The sequence below is a fragment of the Typopeltis vanoorti genome, chromosome 17 (genome assembly GCF_054136105.1).
Source record: "Typopeltis vanoorti isolate ZY-2024b chromosome 17, IOZ_Tvanoo_1.0, whole genome shotgun sequence".
Classification (NCBI taxonomy): Eukaryota; Metazoa; Arthropoda; class Arachnida; order Uropygi; family Thelyphonidae; genus Typopeltis; species Typopeltis vanoorti.
The window spans coordinates 50855147-50878555 of NC_143565.1; the positions used below are offsets into that span (position 1 = coordinate 50855147).

The 23409-nt window shown below is 34.7% G+C and overlaps 1 protein-coding gene across 1 annotated transcript in view; it reads left to right on the top strand.

Annotated features, from left to right (window-relative positions):
* NO66 (Bifunctional lysine-specific demethylase and histidyl-hydroxylase NO66) overlaps positions 1-23409 on the top strand; it is a 295812-nt gene that overhangs the window by 266898 nt on the left and 5505 nt on the right. The window contains exon 16 of the mRNA XM_090407239.1: positions 13469-13655. Coding sequence (XP_090263365.1) covers positions 13469-13655 — 187 coding nt within the window. The remainder of the gene's footprint in view (positions 1-13468; positions 13656-23409) is intronic.

Below are 23409 nucleotides of genomic sequence, written 5' to 3' on the forward strand. Positions count from 1 at the left end.
GAATAAGAGAGGTAATAATGTACATTCTTGTCTGACACTAGATTTAACATCAAACCATCTTCCTGTACTTTCAATTCTAACTGCTGACTTACAGCTCAAATAAAGACTAAGTATTGTTTGATATAATGTCCCACTGACACCAGGGGGTGCTTAAGGGTGCTGAAGGGGGTGCTTAAGGGTCAAAGCTGTATAACTGAGAGGAGACCTCCACATAGCCTTTAAAGGAATGCGGAGAACCGACCAGGGCTTCTGACCTAATGTCCAATCCTCACCTTCTCGTGGTGCACCCTGTTGGGTATCTACTTTGATACTGAACGAAAGAGGATGGGCTGGCAATTTGGGATTTAGCCGACCAAATTGTACTCTTATTGGTTAAACCAAAATAAAAAATGATGGTACAACATGACAAAATTTCATGCCGGCTGGGGCGTCGCCCGGTTAAACAAGGCCCCCGTTGTTTTCGCCAGGGAACCAGGGCGAACAGCGAAAAGTCAGCTACTGGAACAAATCTGAAAACAAACCCCAACTCAACATCACCAGAGTTAAAGATCGGTACTATCAACGTAAGAAGCCTGAATGGCAAAGAAATGGAGCTAGCTGAAGAATTAGATAAGTACCAGATCGACATAATAGGGGTGACTGAAACAAAAAAGACCAAAACTGGTGAGATCTTTCTGAGCAATAAATACAAAATGTTATATTCAGGCAATAACAATCAAGGAAAAGAAGGAGTAGCCATAGTATTCAACACAAAATACGAGGCTAATCTTCTTGAATGGCAGTCAGTCTCAAGTAGAGTAATGTGGGCAAATATGAGAATGGGGAACTGGACAATGAGACTTATTTGTGCCTATGGTCCCACAGAAGGTTCTACTAAGGTAGAAGTGGAGGAATTTTTTGAGGCTTTAGAAAAAGCAACTGACACAATGAAAAATGAAAAGTTGGTCCTTGTTGGGGATCTAAATAGTAGAGTAGGAAATGATTGTGAGACATACAAAAATATTTTGGGAAAATTTGGAGAAAAGAGCAAAGCTAATAATAATGGCAAATATCTGTTGGATTTCTGCTCAGGACATGGACTGGTTATTACTAACACCATGTTCCAACATAAAAATGTGCACAAATTCACATGGAGAGAAGAGGCTAGGAATAAGAAAAGTCTCATTGACTATGTTATTGTTGATAGTGATGTTTTCTCCCTGGTGCAGGACACCAGAGTGTACAGAGGATTTGAAATTGGAAGTGATCACTATTTAGTCTTGAGCAGGATAAAATTGAATTTCATATTGAAAAGAATAACATGTAAGAAAGTTTTAAAGCGAATAAAAGTTGAGCAGCTCTCAGATGTAAACTGTAGACTAAAATACAGAAATATTATTGAAAAGAAAATGAAAGAGTTTGAGAACAGGAATCAAACCTTGGAGATTCAGTGGCAAACTCTGAAGGAAACATTGATTGATTCTGCCAGAGAGGCATGTGGTGAGGTTGTGTGCAAAGATAAAAAAAATTAGAACTCCCTGGTGGACACAGGAAGTTAAAGAGGCAGTGAAGGAAAAGAAGAAAGCATATCAAAAGTTCCTGTCAAATAAGTCAGCTTTTACTCTTACAGAATACAGAGACAAATGTAAGAAAGCTAAACAGTGTGTAAAACTAGCTAAACAAAAGTCATGGGAGGACTTTGGCAAGAATATAGAAAATAAATATCAAGAAGGTGGCAAAATATTCTGGAGGTTGTTGAAGAAGCTTAGGAATGGAGGAAAGAGTGCTGTAAAAGGAATTAGAGATGATAAAGGTGAAATGAAAACAGGAGAAAAAGATATCCTTGAAGTATGGAGTAATTACTTTGAAAAACTGCTAAATGAAACAAGCAGTGATGACAGCACAGTGATAAAAAACACTGACCAGGCATGCAGTCAGGAATACATATCCATACTTGAAGTAGAAAAAGCCATCAAAGGCTTGAAATGTGGAAAGGCAGCAGGAGTAGATGATATTCGACCAGAAATGCTGAAGTATGGTGGTATAAGAGTCTTACAGTGGCTGCACTGCATAGTTCAGAAAGCCTTTACAGAGGGACGAATTCCCGATGATTGGAGTAGAGCTCTCATAGTACCCATATATAAAAAGGGAAATAAAACTGAATGTGAGAATTACAGAGGTATTTCCCTACTGAGTGTTCCTGGCAAGATCTATGCAAGTATACTTGAGAAACGGTTGAGAAGAATTGTGGAAGAAAAGCTTGGTGAAGAACAAGCTGGATTCAGGCCAAATAGAGGCTGTCAGGATCAGATCTTCACTTTACTTCAAATAGTCGAGAAAGCATGGGAATATAACAAAGATCTGTATTTAAGTTTTGTCGATTTGGAAAAGGCATATGACAAGGTGCCAAGAGAGAAGCTATTCAATACGCTGCAGTTATATGGTGTCAATGGGGCATTATATCAAGCAATACTTAGTCTTTATTTGAGTTGTGAGTCAGCAGTTAGAATTGAAGGAAGTACAGGAAGATGGTTTAATGTTAAATCAGGTGTAAAACAAGGATGTACATTATCCCCTCTGTTATTCATTATCTATATGGATCACATTATGAAGGAAAGTGGTATTAAACATGATATCAAAATTGGAGATGTTAATGTCAGCTCTTTGCTTTATGCAGATGATGTTATACTTCTAAATAAATCCGCTACAAGTCTGCAAGATTCTCTGACTAAATTGAATAGCTGTTGTAATAGATATGGTATGAAGGTCAGCAATAAAAAGACAAAGACAATGAAAATAGGCAGAATCATTGAAAATGTCAACTGTGTTGTGAATGGAGAACCTGTGGAACAAGTAAAACATTTCAGCTACTTAGGCACAATTTTTACTGAAGATGGTAAACTAAATATAGAAATAGACAACAGAATCAGCAAAGCTGGTATCGTGGGAAGTCAATTGAATAAATTCATATGGAATAAGAAAGAAATTAGTCGGAACACTAAATTAGCTGTATACAAGACTGTGTTCAAACCAATTTTAACTTATGGATCTGAGAGCTGGGTCAGAAGTAAAACACTTGACCAAAGACTAGAGACCGCAGATATGAGAGTCCTGAGAAAGATTAGAGGCATGAACAGATGGCATCAATGGCAATATCATATTAAAAATGAGGATATTAGGAAAGAACTTGACATTGTTAGCATCCAGGAATGCGTTAGCAGAGCTAATCTCAGATGGTATGGTCACTTAAATAGAATGGGAGAGGAAAGATTAGCAAAGCAGGTGTTCTCTGCCAGGTTGGCAGGAAAACGACCCGGAGGAAGACCAAGATATAGGTGGATTGATACGGTACAAGGTGCCTTAGACGATAGAAATATAAGATCTGATAATGTTGGAGTCTTGACAAGTAACAGACTGATATGGAGGAAAATTGTAGATAGGAAGTTAGTAATAATGTAGTTTTTTCATGTAGTACTGTTATATCCTGTACACCCCTTGAGGGTACATGGCAGGAATTTGATGATGATGATGATGATGATTGTCTTTTTAATGCTGACCTTCATACCATATCTATTACAACAGTTATTCAATTTAGTCAGGGAATCTTGCAGACTTGTAGCACATTTATTTAGAAGTATAACATCATCCGCATAAAGCAAAGAGCTGAGATGAACATCTCCAATTTTGATATCAGGTTTAATACCACTTTCTTTCATAATGTGATCCATATAGATAACGAATAAGAGAGGTAATAATGTACATTCTTGTCTGACACTAGATTTAACATCAAACCATCTTCCTGTACTTTCAATTCTAACTGCTGACTTACAGCTCAAATAAAGACTAAGTATTGTTTGATATAATGTCCCACTGACACCAGTATTCCAAACGCTACAACTGTATGAAATATCTTCTCTCTTGGCACTTTGTCTTATGCTTTTTCCAGATCTACAAAACTTAAATACAGATTTTTGTGATATTCCCATGATTTCTCAACTATCTGTCGTAATGTGGAAATCTGATCCTGACAGCCTCTATTTGCCCTGAATCCAGCATTTTCTTCACCAAGCTTCTCTTCCACAATTTTTCTCAACCATTTCTCAAGTATGCTTGCATATATCTTACCGGGAACACTCGATAATGAAATGCTCTGCAATTCTCACATTCAGTTTTATTTCCCTTTTTATATATGGATACTATGAAAGCTCTACTCCAGTCATCTGGAATTCGTCCCTCTGTCCAGGCCTTCTGAATTATGCAGTGCAGCAACTGTACGACTTTTATACCTCCATACTCGAGCATTTCTGGTCGAATATCATCTACTCCTTCTGCCTTTCCACATTTGAGGCTATTGTTGGCTTTTCCTACTTCAAGTATGGATATGCATTCTTGACTGCATGTCTGGTCAGTGTTTTCTACCACTGTACTGTCATCACTGCTTGTTTCATTTAACAGTTTTTCAAAGTAATTACTCCATACTTCAAGGATATCTTTTTCTCCTGTTTTCATGTCGCCTTTATCATATCTTATTCCTTTTACAGCATTCTTTCCTCCATTTCTGAGCTTCAACAACCTCCAAAATATCTTGTCACCTTCTCGATATTTATTTTCTATGTTCTTGCCAAAGTCTTATAAAATGTAAGAAATCTAAACAGTGTTTAGATTTCTTACATTTGTCTCTGTATTCTCTAAGAGCACAAGCTGACTTATTTGACAGGAACTTTTGGTATGCTTTCTTCTTTTCCTTCACTGCCTCTTTAACTTCCTGTGTCCACCATGGAGTTCTGATTTTTCTCTCCTTGCAGACAACCTCACCACATGCCTCTCTGGCTGAATCAATCAGTATTTTCTTCAGGGCTTGCCACTGAATCTCCAAGGTTTGGTTCCTGCTCTCAAACTCTTTCATTTTTTCTTGAATAATATTTGTGTATTTTAGTCTACATTTCACATCTGAGAGCTGTACAACTTTTAATCTTTTTAAAACTTTCTTACATGTTATTCTTTTCAATATGAAATTCAATTTTATCCTGCTCAAGACTAAATGGTGATCACTTCCTGTTTCAAATCCTCTGTACACTCTGGTGTCCTGCACCATGGAGAAAACATCACTATCAACAATAACATAGTCAATGAGGCTTTTCTTATTCCTTGCCTCTCCATGTGAATTTGTGCACATTTTGATGTTGGAATATTGTGTTAATAATAACCAGTCCATGTCCTGAGCAGAAATCCAACAGGTATTTGCCATTATTATTAGTTTTGCTCTTTTCTCCAAAATATTTTTGTATGTCATTTTCATTTCCTACAATCATTTCGACAATCATTTCCTACTCTGCTAATTAGATCCACAACAAAGACCAACTTTTCCTTTTTCAGTGTGTCAGTTGCCTCAAAAAATTCCTCCACTTCTACCTTAGTAGAATCTTCTGTGGGACTATTGGCACAAATAAATCTCATTGTCCAGTTCCCCATTCTGATATTTGCCCACATCACTCTACTTGAGACTGCTTACCACTCAAGAAGACTAGCCTCGTATTTAGTGTTGAATACTATGGTACTCTTTCTTTTCCTTGATTGTCATTGCCTGAATATAACATTTTGTATTTATTGCTCAGAAAGATCTCACCAGTTTTTGTCTTTTTTGTTTGTCACCCCTATTATGTCGATCCGGTACTTATCTAATTCCTCAGCAATCTCCATTCCTTTGACATTCAGGGGCCTCTTATGTTGATAGTACCGATCTTTAACTCTGGTGATGTCGAGTTGGGGTGTGTTTTCAGATTTGTTCCAGTAGCTGACTTTTCGCTGTTTGCCCTGGTTCCCTGGTGAAAACAACGAGGGCCTGGTTTAATCGGTCGACACCCCAGCCGGTATGAAATTTTGTCACGTTATACCATCATTTTGTATTTTGATTCAATAAGAATACAATTTGGTCAGCTAAATCCCAAATTGCCAGCCCATCCTCGTCCGTTCAGTATCCAGGTAGATACCTAACAAGGTGCACTTGAGAAGGTGAGGATTGATTATTAATTCAGAAGCCCTGGTCCATTCTCCACATTCCTTTTGAAGGCTATATGAAAGTCTCCTCTCAGTTATATAGCTTTGACCCTTAAGCACTCTATTTTTAATTTCATATCTTCATTTTTTGCTATTTTTTTCAAGTTAGTTGCCACCTGCTTCATGTGTTCTGACTACTGTTTTCCCCATTTTATACTTCACTTTATAAGTCTTAGGTTGAATCCATAAGTCTGAATTTTTGTGTGTCTTGTGTATATATAAGTGTAGTGGATTATGTACTCAAAATCACCATGATTGAAGTATTTCCTCTATAAAACAAACTGCTTCAAAAACATAAAAATGACTTACTTTCAAGTCCAAAAAAGTTATGTGGGAGATTAAATAAAAATTTGAAATTTTTATGTGATATTCTTGATAGGTGACTATATATATCAGAATTGATCCCACACTGTTATTTTAATCCATCCAGTCTAGAAAAGGATGAAAACTACAATTTTTGTTGTTGTTGCATGTGTAATACATCCATTTATCAAAACAGTTATTTTAGAATCTCCTGAGCAGTGCAATGCAAGCAAGTTACATCTTGAGAGTTTGATATGTTATTACAGTTAATGCTATCATCCTCATTGCCAGTTTCCTGATATATACCCTCAATGACAGTACTACATGATTAAGCTTACAGTATTAATCTCTTATCGATAGTTTACCACCAAATTAGTGTTTTATTTGTTAGCACTCCAGTATTATATCTAACATTTCATTCTTCTAAGATACTTTTGACTGAATCAGTCAAGACCATCAGTTCCCAACCAGGGGTATGTGCTGGGCCGTTCAGGGGTACACGAAAAATAATCAGTAATGGCGGAAAAACAAATAAACTATTTACATTAAGATAGGTACTGAATAAAAGTGTCAGTATTTAAAAACAGCTATTTTAAAAACAAGGGGTAAAATTTATAGAAATGGGTTTGAAAGGGCTATGCAAGTGGAAAAAGGTTGGGAACCACTGGTCTAGACTTTATGGGTCTTTTTTTCTGCACCCATCTTGGCATCAAGTACCTGTTTTGCTAAACTTTCTTCTCCCATTCTAAGTGACCATACCATCTTAGATTAGCCCTGCTCACACATTCTTGTAAACATTCTTGACAATACAAACAATGTCAAGTTCCTTTCTAATATCTTCATTTTTAATATAATTCTGCCATTGGTACAGCTATCAGTAATTTTTCTCAGAACTCTCATATCTGTCATGTGCTTTATTTCTAACCAGGCTCTCAGATCCATAACTTAAAATTGGTTTGAACAGTGTTTTGTATATTGCTAGTTTAGTATTCTGGCTAATTTCTGTTTGTTCCATATAAATTTATTCAACTGGCTTGGAGGGAGGGTCTAATATATAAACTTATTAAAGTCATCCCTTGTCTAATTACAATGCACCTAGTAAACAATATAGTAAGCAACAGATATTTTCAAGTGACTCTAGGAAAAGAAATTAGTAAACAGAAAACTAAAAAGTGGTCTTCCCAGGGATCAGTATTAATCAGTGTTAACCCCTCTCCTTTTTAATTTTTATATTTGAGACCTCCCTGATGATGATGCAAGCCCAAAAAATTCTGTTATGCAGATGATGTCACTCTTGCTACTAGACACTGTTTCATTTAAAAATGTGGAAGAAATTGTAGCATCTGATTTAGGAACTCTGGGGGATTACTCTAAGAAATGGAGACTATGCCCAAATGCAGATAAAACTGAAATGTCCTACTTCCATCAATGGGCTTGCCAATACCTTCAGGTCACCTTAAATGGTACTACATTACAATATAACAAGTTTCCCAAGTATCTAGGTGTTACACTGGACTGTATGTTATCCTACAGGAAACATCCTGGAGAAATACAGTGGCTAAAATCAAGACTCATGATAACATCATTCAAAAACTTTGAGGGATCCTCTGTCATGTGCTTTATTTCTAACCAGGCGCTCAGATCCATAACTTAAAATGACTTATGCTCACACTCCATACATAAAGCTCATCCATACTCAGCTTAATAACATCTTCTGGCTGATATCTGGTGCAATCATATCAACAATGCTTATTGCCTTCCATACCTTCAGAGAGCTGATACTCTCCTTCAAGAGTATGAGAAAATAAGTAATAATTCTCTTTTCCCTGTGCACAAAAACATTCCAGCCTTGGCAATCAGTCGATTAAAATCTAGATGACCACCTGTGAAGCAGAAAACTTTGTTAGAAATGATTTCATCTCTAGAGAAGAATGGACAAGATAGTAGGATATAAATGCTAACAATCCTCAATTGCAAATGTGGTTTTGAGGTATTAGTAACCAATCTTCTGTTCTTGAAGTTCTCCATAAGACAAGGGTGACCCTGAATAGGATTCATACAAACCACAAAATATTTAAGTGCAGAAAATGCCTTTCTTCTCAGTGTGACTGTGGTGCTCCTTAACAAACAATTCTTCACATCAACACCAAATACAACCTGCATGCTTATCAAGGTGTTAATTTGTGTGATTTTCTTAAAGCTGCATCATTAGCACTAGACTGGATCAAAACTTAGACGTGTAATTGTAGTGTTTATATTATGTTCATTTTTTTTTTTATTCTGTATTATACTGAATGTTGGTGAATGCTAAATAATAAATATTCAACTGGCTCTCCATCATATACCAGCTTTACATATTCTGTTTATATCCATATTTATTTTGCTATCTTTACTAAAAACTTAACTATAACAGTAACCAGAAATATTTTATTTATTCTGTAGGTTCTGTATGAGAATGCAGCTGAGGGTTTCTATATTCCTACTTATTTTCATAGTTTTGGTCTTATAATATGATTTTCATGTCAACTTTGTTATAGCTCTTATTCAGTTTAGAGAATTCTGCAGACTTGCATTGGATGTGTTTTTTTTTTAGGAGTAAAACATCATCTGCATAAAGCAAAGAGCTAAATTTGATATCTACAATTCTAATGCCATGTTTAATGACACTTTCTTTCATGATGCAATCTGTATAGACGACAAATAAGAGTGGAGATAATGTGCTTGCCTAACCCCTGGTTTTATATCAAGCCGTCTTCATGTATTTCCTTCAATTCTAACTGCTGTGTTACTGCCTAAATATAAACTATCTATTGCTCTGTATAATGTTCCACTTACCATTATACAATTCTAGCATGTTGAAAAGCTTTTCTATGGGTAACCTTGTAGTGTGCTTTTTTCAGATCCTTGCACCTTCCTATGATTCTCAACTATTTGACATAAAGTGAAAATTTGATCTCGACAACCTATATTTGGTCTGAATCCAGCTTGTTCTTAAAGTTTCTTTTCCAAAATTTTTTTCAGTCTCTTTTCGATTATGCTTGTATAAATCTTACCTGGAATGCTTTGTAGAGAAATTCCTCTGCAATTCTCACATTCAGCTTTATTCCTTTTATATATATATATAAGTTTGTGGTGTTAACTCGGCTGGGATATGTTCATATTTATATATACTGACTATAACCAAGTAGAATAACAATTAAATTTATTCAAAACGCAACATATTTCATCGGATTGTCCGACTGCTTCAGGCGTGGGAACATAGAAAGCAAGTAAACACTATAAGAAACATCGTATCACTATAAAACGACTATTAAAAAATCAGTTAGCTTTGAACTGTAGCTACAGTCCGTGTTGAAGTTCTGTTGTTAAGTAGCTGCGTGTGTCTGATTTCATGCGTGTGCCAATATCGGATAGCAGAGCTGAAAGAGTCTGGTAGATTATAGCTGAGGTTATTATTTATGTGATGAGGGTCCATAACAATTTCCTTAGACTCGACTATGCGTCACTCCACCTCGTCACGGCATATATGAAGGTTTGAGGTTGTTGTCCAGTTTATCTCATGTTGACGGCCTTCATCATTTGTGTTTACTGAAAACAGTACATGGCTTGACAGGGCACTTGCTCTAGTTCTTTTGTAGGCAATGTCTCTCTGATGTTCTTCTAGACGTAGGAGGATAGATTTTTCAGTTTGGCCATAGTATTGCTTCCCGCAGTCACATGTGATTTTGTACACTCCTAGTAATTGTAGATGGTTGTGAGCTTGTTTGTATTTGCTTAAAATCGATCTTAGTTTAGGAAGTGTAGAGAAACAGGTTTTTATGTTGAACTTTCTTAAAATTCTTCTTAGTTTCGTGGAGAGCGAGCTGATATATGGTAAGGAGATATGACCTTTTGGATTGTCTTGTGTTTCTGAGTTGTTTTGATGGCGGTGGTATAGATGCTTATTAATAGTTTTCGACGAATAGCCATTACTTGTGAAGGTTCTTTGTAGATGTTGTAGTTCATTTTTTAGATCTTCATCATTTGGCAGTATAGATCTAGCACGATGTGCTAGGGTTGAGATGATACCCACTTTCTGTGCAGGATAGTGATGTGAGGACACATGCAGGTATCTATCTGTGTGTGTAGATTTTCTAAAGATTGATATTTTAATAGAATCAGATGACTTAGTAAGTCTTACATCCAGGAAGGGAAGAGATCCATTTTCTTCAACCTCCATTGTTAATTTAATATTTTGGTGGAAGTTGTTTAAATGATTTAAAAAAGACTAAAGGTTATCGGTGCCATGGTCCCAGATAAGAAATATGTCATCTACAAATCTTAGCCAAATTTTTGGTTTAAGAATAGCTGAGGAGATTGCCTTTTGTTCGAAATCTTCAAAAAAGATGTTAGCTAATATAGGAGACAGGGGGCTTCCCATTGCCAATCCTTTATTTTGTTTGTAGATTTTCTTCTCATATTGAAAGTAGCCGGAGTGAACGCATTGTGATAGCATGGAAAACATCTTTTTGAAATTTTGTTCTTTAAAATATCGAGAACCTCTTGAATTGGTACGTTTGTAAAGAGAGCCACCACATCAAAGCTCTCACCATGATATCTGAAGGCTGGAGTTTGAAATTTTTGATTTTCGAGACGAAATCTGTTGAGTTTTTTTGATATATGAAGAAGAATTTCCTGTAAAACATTTTAAAGATGAAGCCAGAAACTTAGATAAGCTGTAGGCAGGCAAGTAAATACTATTGGTCTCAGTGGGTAGTTTTCCTTGTGGATCTTTGGGAGACCATATAACCTTGGGATGAGTGGATGTAAAGAGCGAGCGGCAAGGCATATGTTTCTTGGAAGTTCTGTGGCTTTTTGTAAGAAGTTATTTGTTTTGTTATGTATCTCCCTCGTTGGATCTCTCAATTTCCAAGTATGTATCTGTCTCTAATAATGCCAAGATTTTTTCATGGCAATCTGTTTTATTTAGCACTACAGTTGCGTTGCCCTTGTCAGCTTGTATGATAACGATGTCTTTGTTGTTCTTAAGACTTTTTATTGCTAACCTTTCGCCAAGGGAGATGTTATCAGATGGAGGTCTTGCATTATTAATCGCAAGTATTGCTTCCATGTGAAGTAAACTGGTGTCTGCGGCAGGAAGTAGTGATGCAGCTTTCTCCATCTTAGTTAAAAACATTTCCTTGGGAATAGTTTTAGGCGCAAGGACAAAATTAAGACCTTTTTTAAGAATTTGTTCTTCGTTGTGATTTAGAACATATGATGAATGGTTTATCACTAATTTTTTATTTCTTCCATGAAGATTATTAGGGGTTGGCTGTTCTTGTGTTCTCTTTAGCGAATTAAACTTCCTGATAAGCTTATGTTTGTTTAAGTTTTGAGATGTTAATGCCCGACGTGTACTTATTTCTTGAACGTGATTCCATGACACGCAGTCTAAGGAGGTCACTAAATGGTTTTCTAAGGATAATTTTTGAGAAAAGAGAAGAGCTAAATTACATTTGGTATCGTTAATCCTCTCTCCTGAAAGTTCTAGTTTTGCCTTTTGGTAAATTCTGTGTGCTTTTTCACTGGTAATGGCTTCTCTGAATTGTAAGAATTTAGGAATAATAGAAGAGAACTTACAACGTTTCAGGAAGATCAGTCTGTTGATAGCGAGTCCAATACTCTTAAGTGTCTTCTCATAAGCTTTCGTAGGATGGAAATTATACCCGTCAGAAGGGATATGATAGCAATTTGTAGTATTAACTCGGTACTGGGATATGTTCATATTTATATATACCGACTATAACCGAGACTAGAATAACAATTAAATTTATTCAAAACGCAACATGTTTCATCAGATTGTCCGACTTCTTCATGCATGGAGTCTAAGGAAATTGTTATGGACCCTCATCACATAAATAATAACCTCAGCTATAATCTACCGGACTCTTTCAGCTCTGCTATCCGATATTGGCACACGCGTGAAATCAGACGCACGCAGCTACTTAACAATAGAACTTCAACACGGACTGTAGCTACAGTTCAATGCTAACTGATTTTGTAATAGTCGTTTTATAGTGATACGATGTTTCTTATAGTGTTTACTTGCTTTCTATTCCCACACCTGAAGAAGTCGGACAATCCGATGAAACATGTTGCGATTTGAATAAATTTAATTGTTATTCTAGTCTCAGTTATAGTCAGTATATATAAATATGAATATATATAAGTATATAGATGGAAATTTAGAGATGGTAAACTAGGCCCTCTAAATTTTGCAGTATACCCACTGGAAAGTTTTTACACCTCCATATTTGAGCATTTTTGGTCAAATATTATCTACTTCAGCTGCCTTCCCACATTTCAAGTTTTTAATAGCTTTTTCTACCTCAGGTATCTATTTGTCTATATATATATATATATATATATATATATATATATATATATATATATATATAAAATTATATTTCTGTTTGCATTCCTCATGAAAATTTTCTACTATTGTTCTGTCACTGCTTGTTTCATTTAAATCCTTGTAGACCACTCACCATGTGTTCCTATCTGAATCAATCAGTGTTTTCTTCAGAGTTTTCCACTGGGACTCCAAAGTCTCATTCTTGTTTTCAAACTGTTTAATTTTTTTCTTCAATAATGTTTGTATAATTGAATCTACAATTTACCTTTAAAAGCTTTTAAAATTCTTTTTAAAACTTTTAGTAGTGTGAACGAATTTAGTACCTGATATATCTCTAGTTTTTTTATGAAATCTGACTGCTTTAGAGCTCCATACAAGTAGGGAATATATGTTTCACTTAAAAAAACTAGAGATATATTTTTAGTTTTTAAAGGCTTGAAGATTTTGAATCCAGCAAAAAAGAAGTATGTGAAAATACATTGAATATTAGATAGGTAATTCATGTTAGATCGACAATCACAATGTTAATATAAGTAAATAACTATAACCAGAGGTCTCTGACTATATTTTAATTAATAATGTTAACAGTGGATCTACGACATTGATTACATTACAACTGCTGTTGCTGTTTCTGGGTAGCTTAATTATCCTTCATAATAAATAATTTTATTATAGCTTTTATGCACATATATCAAAAATTTCATGTTTTATTATTATTATAATTTTTTTAAGGTTAGTAATGGAAGAAGAATCTGTCCGTTTATACCATAATATAGAAAACACTAGGCTTTATCATGAGATTGAACCACAGTATATTGAAATTGGAGCCGAACTAGCTCCAGCTGTTGAATTCCTTCTGCATACATACCCTCAGTATACAGCAGTTAACAACTTGCCCCTGAAATGCACAGAACAAAAGGTAGTTGATTTGATTAAATATTCTTAATTTGTTCACTAATATTTTAATATTGTTGTTTATAGAGAGCTCTAATTTGCTATTGTTACTTCTTCAAATCCTAACTCATATATAGTAATAAATAGTCAGATGCATGGACTAATATAATATTAGTCCATGCATCTGACAAGTTAAATGCATTCTTAGTGTTCTGGCTAATATCAGATTTTAAGTATGACAAACAATTGCATGGATTATTAGGTTATTATCCGTAAGATATTTTAAATACTCTCTGAAAACATATTCAGCTGTAAGTATGTCAAGCACTTTGCTTCCCTTCTCTTAAACTGGAAAAAGAGCTTAAATTGTATTCTGGGAATCATTTCCTAGTTTTCAGAAGTATTTCCAAGTAATTTCTTATGGCTCTTATTGGATAGCCTTGGTGACCTTTGCAATGAAGTACAGTGTTTTCTTCTGTAATTACTATTTATTTATTTAATTTATTTTTATTTTTATGCACAATAATTCTGAGTTGCAGCACTGCCATGATTACTTTGAATTTTAAATTGATATGTAGAGGAAGAAGTTTGTTGTAACATGTCTCTGAAAAAAGATAAGATGTATTTTCTCTTCATCCTCATATCTGCAGGATACTGAATGGAACTCAGTTACATAAATTAGAGAAAATGGGAATTGATATAAAGCTAGTTATATGGATAAGAGTGTGACTGATGGATAAACATTAGAATATGGAGGAATAGTCGGAGAAAGTAAGTAACCAACAGTGTGCTACAAGGCTCTACTTGCAGAATGATTGAGACAGGCCAATAGTATGGAACATTAAGAATGGGTGTTTAATGTGACAAAGTGTAATGTTATGCATTTTGGGTTGAAAAGGGATGAACTAGGCTACTGAAAATCGAGAACGCTAGGAATCTGAGGGTGTTGACAGACAGGGAGCTGAAGTTAAGATAGCATATTGCAAAGGTAGTTAAAGTGGCTCATAGGATTGAAGAACACACTGACAAGCAGAGATAAGGTTATTATTCTGCTTTTTAAGGTTCTGATACAAGCACATTTGGACTACTGTGTGCAGATCTGGCCACCTAAATCTTAGTTATAAGGAGGAAAAGGTAGAGAGGAGCCAGAGATAGGTGATCAAATGGTCGCAGCTCTATGGAATGCTCTTTCTGAGGATAGTTTGTAGGTTGCAGAAATTGGATAATAGAAGGATGGGTGGTGGTGGGGTATGATAGAAATAGAAACAGAAGTTACTAAAAAGATTTTACAAGATTGACAGAGGAACTTTTTTTCTGTACATGATTTCATTGGGGCAGAATAAGAGGTTCTGTAGATAGTTTCTGGCATTGAGATCACATGTTTTAAGATAATGAGTTTAATAAAATACAACCCTACAAGTTTCATGAGTGATCAGACTTACATCATCAGGAGTATTAGCAAAAGTTGTACAGAAAAGAGAGACTAGAAACAATTAATTACACGTTAGATGTTAACTTCACAATTCGTACTTATAAATAAATAATCAGAATAAAAGTATTAAATTAATTATTGTATACATGCTGCAACCTGCAACAATGCTAGTTGCTGCTGTCATGTTCTCTAGCATCATATGTATTGTATCCTAGGTCTGCAGCAGTTAATTTTTAATGAAAGCAGACCAAACTTGGTATAGTATTAAGCCTTGATTTTTATTACACTGTGTGGGATCTGCAGCATTTCAGAGGTGTCTTTGAACTTTCTTGTAAAATAATTATGATCAATATAAGGCATTTTTGTTTATTGCCAAACTACATGATGAAATGTGTATTTGTGTGGGATGCCAAACCTGATTTATGCTGTCGTCTTTTTGTGACATCTCTTACATGTTCAGACATGCGGATCTCCCCAACCTTCCCGTTTGGCCTGCATAGTAAATGTCACAAGAGCAATAAAGCTGATAAACGTCTGGTTTTTTCTTGGAATGATGTGGAGGTTTTGGTGGATGTAAGAATCTGGAGATTTTATGCAATGGTAAAGTTATTTTAATGTTGTACTCCCAGAGCAACTCTGCCACTTTGTCTGTAACAATCTTGATGTAAGGTATCATGATTTTATTCTTAAAATCTTGTTTAAGTACAAGAGTTGTAGGAGGTGTATTAAGAATTTTGTTGATCATCTTGGGTTCATAACCATTGAGGGGAAAAGTTATGCCTCAGTGTAGTTCATTCCTATTAATTGACATGCTGGGCATCTTGTATGCTCTACAAGATGCTGAGTTGCAGTAAGTTTTCTGTATACTAAAGAGAATATATCTTTTTTCTTCATTTATTTTGACAAGGATATCAAAAAACAGTATTTTTTTGTGATCTTCCAGTTCAATAGTGAAATTTATATTGGGATGCAAGTGTAACATGACATAACCAAGTTTTTGGTTTCTTATAATGGTTTTTAATAGCATTCATTACAAAATTTTCCATAAAGAGGTTAGCCAAGGCTGGAGATAGTGGGGAGCTATCTTTCAATGTATTATAGAAGATGATGATTGTGAAAAAGCATGTGATGCAAAAATTAGTAGTCTGTGGTTCTGATAAAAATGCACCTACAAGAGCATCAAATTTAAAAAGACACTTGCAGCATTTTCATCCTAAAGTGTTAGAAGCTGTGAATGAGAAAGACAGCAATAAAAACATTCCTCTACTTCAGGGCTAAAGAAAGATCAGAAATCTACTGGAGGCCAAATATAACTACAAAGATTCTTTACATCTGACAAAGTCACCATAACCAGAGAAGTTTAAAAATCGCATCATTGAAATGAAATTGTTGAGCAATGGCCAAATTACTAAAGGAAAACAGGCGCTCTATAAAGTAGCAGTTCTCATGAAAGGGTTACAAGGAAACACCTTAACTACTGGATGAAACTAGAAGCATTGGTAACTCAGGATCATCTTCTTCAAGTTCAAATGAAGAATTAGACTTTGAAGCAACACAAAAGTAAAGCAATATCGCTTATGCATCGAAAAAATAGTAAATGCCAAAATAAAGGAATTTCGACAAGAGTTTTTTAAAGGATTAAAGCCCATTGAAACTGACTATAAAAGAAGCCATCCTTGTTTATCCTGAGGTTATTAGTGATTTAGCTAGAACTGCAACAGCAATGCCACCCAACCAAGTCAGTGTTGAAAGACTGCTTTCGGCACTGAAAAATAGTCAAATCAGATTTAAGGGTTTCATTCTGTTTCTAAGAACAATATGTTAGTAAATTTTTGATTTAACCCCTATTTTGCAGCTAGATGCTAAGTTTCTTTAAAAATTCTGTAGATATCAATTTTTCATTCTTCTACAATATAATTTTTATTTTATTTAATGTAATGTTTCATGTCCATTCACTTAAATTTTATATCCAAGCAATACTTTAATCTTGCAAAGGAAGGGAAGAACTGGAAGTGAAAAATGTTCCTCATTTTCTTTTATAGTTTCTTTGTTTTATATCCTGTATTTCTATTACTTTATTATTTATAGCCTTTTGATAAAAATATAACCTCAGTTGACCAATGTTTTCATTTTCTAAGTTTTCTTCTTTTTTTTTCTTTTTTTTTTAAATTTAAGGTTACTGAATGTTTGTAATTTCTTTAATAAATTGAATTAAAATAGCTACAACTGCATAACTATAGCCTTTAGACCCAAACTTTAACAGGTTAAAGTTCCAAAAAGTAGTCTGGTGATTCACTTTGGCAGTGATGAAGTGCCTTTGTATGTCGGAAGACTAAGAAAGAGATGGCATGAGACTGGAAACAGGCTACTTTGCCTAAAATCCATGTTAGGAAGAAGAAGAAGATTATTTCCTATAATTGATATATAAATAAAGAAGTCATAATTGGAACTGAAGGTACCGTAAATTGAGGAGTCGAAGGTTTTGTGTACCAACTCCACATCCCTGGTCAGAGGACTCTATGTTTAAGTCTTTTACCTTTTCAATAAAATGCAAGCTATTCTTTGAGTAATGATTCTGTCTTTCCTATATATATAGAGCTACTAAGCTCAACAGATACTTTATCAAGTGAGATCGAGGAATCTCTCCCATGTACAATTGTTCGTAGCAGAATTTCTTTTTGTGTATTTTTGATTCTCCATAAATTTGTGGGACTAATGGATGTTTGGATTATGAAGATTTTTTTAATTCTTTTGACCAGTTAGGTAACTTTTTGATCAATTTGTTAGTTTTATTATGCATGGGCCATCTGAGATCCTGACCTAAGGATAAGTAGGTGTTAGAATCTTCTAATAGGATGTTAATTTTTCTTATGTATTTATCAGTGTTCATAACCACTGTTGCATTTCTTTTGTCTGCCTTCACTATTACTATCTTTTTATCTTGCCGTAATTCTTTAAGAGATTATTCTAATTTCGGTATGCTTTTAGTGGTAATTTAGTTTTGAGTAACAAAGCTGAAGTTTGAATGTGGATGAAGTCTGCAGAGTCTCTTGAAAGCTGCTGTATTCCCTTTTCAATGTGTATTATGATGTCCACTTTTGGAATGTTCTGTGGGGATAAGGCAAAATTAAATCTTCTCACTAAGAAATTTCTTTTTGTTTCTAGATAAGACTTTAGAAGAAAGATTAATGACAGTTTTATAGTAGTCTTGATGTTTTTCTTGTTTACAACATCATAAAAAAAAAGGCACTTCCAGAACCTCCATAGTAACTTAGGCAGTATAGATGATGCCCTTTAGTTGGAAAGACCTCAGTTCCGATCCCACTAGGACAGTGATGGCGAACCTTTTTACCCAGGTGTGTCAAACATCTTTTTTTTTTTAAATATTGACGTTGTTGATGTGCCACTTGCATACATGCATTATAAATTTAACTACTTAATCATAGATGGTGACTTATACATATCATATTAGGCTATTTATTTAATAGGACATTGATATGCAATCTATGAATTCATATACAGTTAATTTAATAAACTGAAATTATTGAAATTAGTTTTTTCATCAGAATACCAATATTTTTCAACATCCAAGGTGTGTCACCTGAAACCCTCAAGTGTGTCAGTGTGACACACTTGAGGGTTTCATAGGTGACATAGGTTCGCATGTCATAGGTTTGCCATCACTGCACTAGGACATGAACCTTTCAGGCTTTTCACCCAAAGGTAAGTTAGCCATTCTCATACAGAGATGGAGTTTTGCTGCACAGAAACTTGGATTTTTTTATCCTACAAAACAGACAAACCAGCCAGAAGAACAAACAATTTACAATTATAGAAGACAATACAGATAGGATTAACTGCCCCTATGAACTAACATCACGTTTCTTTAGAGCCAAGTTTCTTGGCTCTGACAGGCCATTGATCTTAACATGTAAGAAGTACTCCCACATCCATTTCACCAACATCTGGGACATCACTGCAAACATTAATAATATGTACCACTATTATCACAGCCATTAAAACCCCATCTTCTATTCCTAAAACAAACCTTAACTGGCATACCTTTATGACTGGTTTGCCTCAGCTATTCTAACTATATCCTGCATGATGCCTTCCATAAAAAGGTCACATACTGAAGATGAGCTTTCTACAACAGATAAATAGCCTTCATCCTTGTATCCAATCCACCATGGAAAAGGAAAATTCTGGTACTTTATCATTTTTGGACATCCTGCTTACTCGAACTTCTTCTGGTACCTTATCTACAAGCATCTTTCGAAAGCCCACATTTACTGGCAGATACATTCATAAAAAGTCTGCTTACCATACATCTCAAAAATTTGGCATTCTTAAATCTAATAAATGGGGCACATAAAGTTTAGTCTTCTCCAGAAATCTTACAACAAGAACTTTCCATCATTAAAAAGTTAATGGAATCTAATAATTACCACCCTAATCAAATCCAACAGATAATTGAATCTTATGTTCCAATACCTAAGGTTTCTTCAACAGTTTGCAGAGTTCCAATCCCCTACATTCCAGGAATCTCAGAACCTATAGGTAGAATTTTAAAAAAGTACCAATTGATTCCCACTTATATTCCTGTCGACACAATTTCTTCCTTATTGCTTTCTACAAAAGATAAACTGTCATATCTGTCTTTGGCTGTCGTTTACCAAATTCCTTGTGAATGCGATGTTTCTTATTTTGGACAAACTGGCCATTCTGTGGAAAAAAGAATTAAAGAACATCAATATTATATTGATAACAACAAACCTCAGAAGTCTGGTGTAGCACAACACAGTATTACCACTACCCATAATATCCAGTGGGATAAAGCTATTCTCCTTCATAGATGCAGGTTCAAATATGAACGCCTCTTTAAAGAAAGTTGTGAAGCTTTTTTACACCGACCGAATTTAAATCGAAATGATTGCCACTTGCTCTCGAAGATCTGGGAGAGTTTTATTTTATGTAATCATTAAAAAGCTAAAAAACTAATTATCTTAAATATTAATTATTTATTAATTTCTTTCATTTCCTAGCTTGCGACAACATTGTATTTTAATAGGTGATCCTCCGAATGTTCGTTACTTGTATTCTATTCCTATCTGTTTGTAATACTGAAGATGTACTATTAGTTTTAGTACAAAATAGCTACCTTATTTATTAATTAAAGTTATTACTGTGGACTTACATGTTGTTCTTAATAATTTCTATATCAATGCCATCCACTTGTATCTTTTGTTTCATGTTTTTCTCACCAAATACCATTGTCTTTGTTTTTTCCAAGTTCTTAACAAGTCCAAATCTCTTCCCTGAGATTTATCTTAGTTTGAGACTAATGTCCATAACTCAAACTAAAAGATTGAGTTATATAGTAAAAGATTGTCTGGTATTTGACCTCACAAATCATGATCTGTGAGGTCAAATACCAGACAATCTTCCAGCACTCTGGACTTTTTCTTAACCAGTTTTCCTTCCTAATGCTGCTAGCCATAATATTATCCATGTTTCTTTTCTTACAAATTGATCTCCTCCAGCCAATCTCAGCTTCATATCCATTGGCAATGCAACAGTGTCATTTGGGATAACCTTTGTGATTTTCCATATTGTTGCCAGTTCCAAAATTTGCTTCACCCAAATAACTAAAATAATCCTTACTGGAATGAGGGTCTTCATTCCCCACTCTGCGCAAACCCCTGACCTCTATCAAAGCTTTGGTTCTCTAAAAAAATGTGCAAAGCGGTCCAACATTAAAAATTCAATATATCAATGACATGAGTTAAAAATCCAGGTTCTCACTCAGCCTACACTACAGCCCGAAACAAGCATAAGGAAATTATCAACAAATCCAAATAACAGGTACCCCCCCCCCCATTGTCCATAAAAGTGTCATCAGCACTTTTATGGACAGTGCTCTGCTGACTGGCCACTACTATTCTTCACTTTCATTGGTCAATATCCTTATGCATTTCACTTGAGCAATCACTGGTCGATATCCTTTTGCATTTCAACTCCACACCAATCAAACAAATTTCTTCTTTCTTCATTTGATCTACCTCTGTTCTTTGGAACAGCTTTCATACTGTTTTTCCTGATGAATACAATCCCTTCCCAAGCTTTTCAGGAAACTTGTTAACAGATCCCTTCTTTTCACCTTAACCACTTGTCCTCACATGACACTGTCACGTTATAGATTTTGTAACCTCCCTTGTGTAGGGTTAATATTAAAAAAAAAAAAAGCACAGATAGTCTAAAGGAAATGGTGTTCATTGTATTGGTGTATGGTGTGATTTTGATGATTAGAAGTATTTGTACTTACATGATGGATTGCACTTAAACGAATTTGGAATTATGTGATTGGAGAGATTATTGTTTAGAGAAAGAGTCAATGTAAGTAGTCAGGGTGGTTGCATGGGAACCTAGATGTATTGCAGTATGATCTGAAAACCCAGGAAAGTGTGACTGGTTTTGTCAGACAAAAAAAAATAACTGCAGTAGAATGGGGAATTTGGATTGGCCAGATTTTAAGACTTATGCCAATATGGCTATCCTGCATGTTCCTAAAGTATCAGGAATAAAGATAAGTTTTTAGCATTATGGCAAGTTGAAGGGAAGTCATCAGAAACCTGGTTGACAGAAGATGATGTTACAAGAATAGAATGTGACACGCACAGTGTAGAGTAAGGAGTATTTCTAATGGGTACCAATAAATTAAACCTAACCAGAGTAGAAACCTCAAATGGTTATGATAGTGTGAGTAACAACACAGGCAATTGGTTCAAAGTTATATTTGAGATTAGGGCAAAATAATGTTGGAATGTCCTACCTAACTGACTGTTCCATTTTTGTTGGTTTGTTAATCTTATCTTTACCTCTTTAAATTCTGTTTTTATTCATTAGTTGTTGATTGATGCTCTTCTGAATATAAAGAAATTTATATTATACTGCGCCACCCTATATTCAGATTAGTCTAAATAATATAGAGGAATCAATCATCAACTATACTTATGTTATCACTTTATCTTCAGGCCGAGGTTATTAATAGCTTTTAAGGCTTCCACAAAGGTCCGATTAATTTTATGAGTGGTGCAATGAAAGAAAATCAGGCAAACACCAAGTTTAACCCAACAAAAGAAAACATTTAATGTGGAATAGTACAATATATACATTCAAGTATAATTATCTGCAAAAGGTTATCAAATTGAACAATTACAAAAATTCATATTCAGATATTAGTAACTTCTTATTTAGGTTTGAGGATTATGGCTAATTTTGACACTTCTTAATTCTTAAAGCACCAGTAATTCTTTCACATAGTTCTCTCTACCCAATTAGATGAATTAAATCATAAATATATTAGCTCAGTTTAAAGTATTCAGAATAATTACAATCCATTAACTATCCAACATTCATTTTTCAGTTCTTTATGAACTGAAAAATGAATGTTTTAAGAATTATTCTCAATCAAGTTGAGAATAGTTCTTAAAAGTTTAACCTTCCAAATGTTACAATAACTAATCTTATGACAGGCTACACTATATTCTTTCTCAGTCAGCTAACACTTAATAGATCAACATAACACTTATTATTTCGAGGGGAAAGTACTTCAGTACATTTAATATCCGACCATTAATTGACATAACATCATAGCCAAGGTCAAAATATATCCGACAGAGTTAACTGTTATAGCTTCACAGGTTATAGAAAGGACAACTCTTACCGGATTATAGCTTCTACACATCGAATTCACATAGGCACATTTAAAATTCTTGTTGACTTTTACTTTATGGCAACACAATTCAAAGAAATCTTCCACTATAATAACTGAATTATAGACACAGAAACACACAAGTCTTGACGCTCTTGGTTTAAGTTATCTACTAATTCCTTATTTTCTTCTATGTATTAACTTCAGTTCTGCACTATTCTTCCACTAACCATTTGGAATTTATCATAGTTTCAGAACTCCCATAAAAGTAATTCGAAATACCTATTAATTCCTTGTCCTTTCCTAGTCGATTTACGGCACATATCAACTCCCCTTCTGCCACTTGCTACCGATCTCTATGCTGTCTCTAAGGCTTCTCCATATATCTTACTTTCATTTTCGAATTAATTCTGTTCTCCTCTTTCCCACCAAAATCTGGTTCTGACCAGTTCAGCTCATAACAACTCGCTTCACCCTTTGTATACAGTACTCCACGCGCCAATCACGCACTACCTAAAAATAACTCCGTTTCCTTGACAGTGACCAATCAAATCTCATTAGCAGAATTCCTTAAATTTACTTTCACTTTCATTTACAATAATAAAAAAACATATATCACAGTTCACATAAATC